Raw genomic sequence first — 210 nt, 5'->3', positions numbered from 1 at the left:
CGCAGGCCGCGCTGCTGCACGACACGGTGGAGGACACGGACACGACGCCGCCCGAGATCGAGGAGCGCTTCGGGCCCGAGGTGCGGCGCGTGGTGGAGGAGCTGACGGACGACAAAACGCTGCCGAAGGCGGAGCGGAAGCGGCTGCAGGTGGAGCGGGCGGCGGGCAGCAGCCCGCGGGCCAAGCTGGTGAAACTGGCGGACAAACTGC

The 210-nt window shown here is 71.9% G+C and overlaps 1 protein-coding gene across 1 annotated transcript in view; it reads left to right on the top strand.

The window, feature by feature from the left end:
• LOC100539772 (vacuolar protein sorting-associated protein 33B-like) overlaps positions 1 to 210 on the top strand; it is a 6,009-nt gene that overhangs the window by 5,456 nt on the left and 343 nt on the right. Inside the window, exon 20 of the mRNA XM_031555234.1 lies at positions 6 to 188. Coding sequence (XP_031411094.1) covers positions 6 to 188 — 183 coding nt within the window. The remainder of the gene's footprint in view (positions 1 to 5; positions 189 to 210) is intronic.

The sequence above is a fragment of the Meleagris gallopavo genome, chromosome 12, assembly GCF_000146605.3.
Source record: "Meleagris gallopavo isolate NT-WF06-2002-E0010 breed Aviagen turkey brand Nicholas breeding stock chromosome 12, Turkey_5.1, whole genome shotgun sequence".
Classification (NCBI taxonomy): Eukaryota; Metazoa; Chordata; class Aves; order Galliformes; family Phasianidae; genus Meleagris; species Meleagris gallopavo.
Note: the sequence above shows the minus strand (reverse complement) of the source record. Positions and strands in the feature narration are given on the sequence as shown.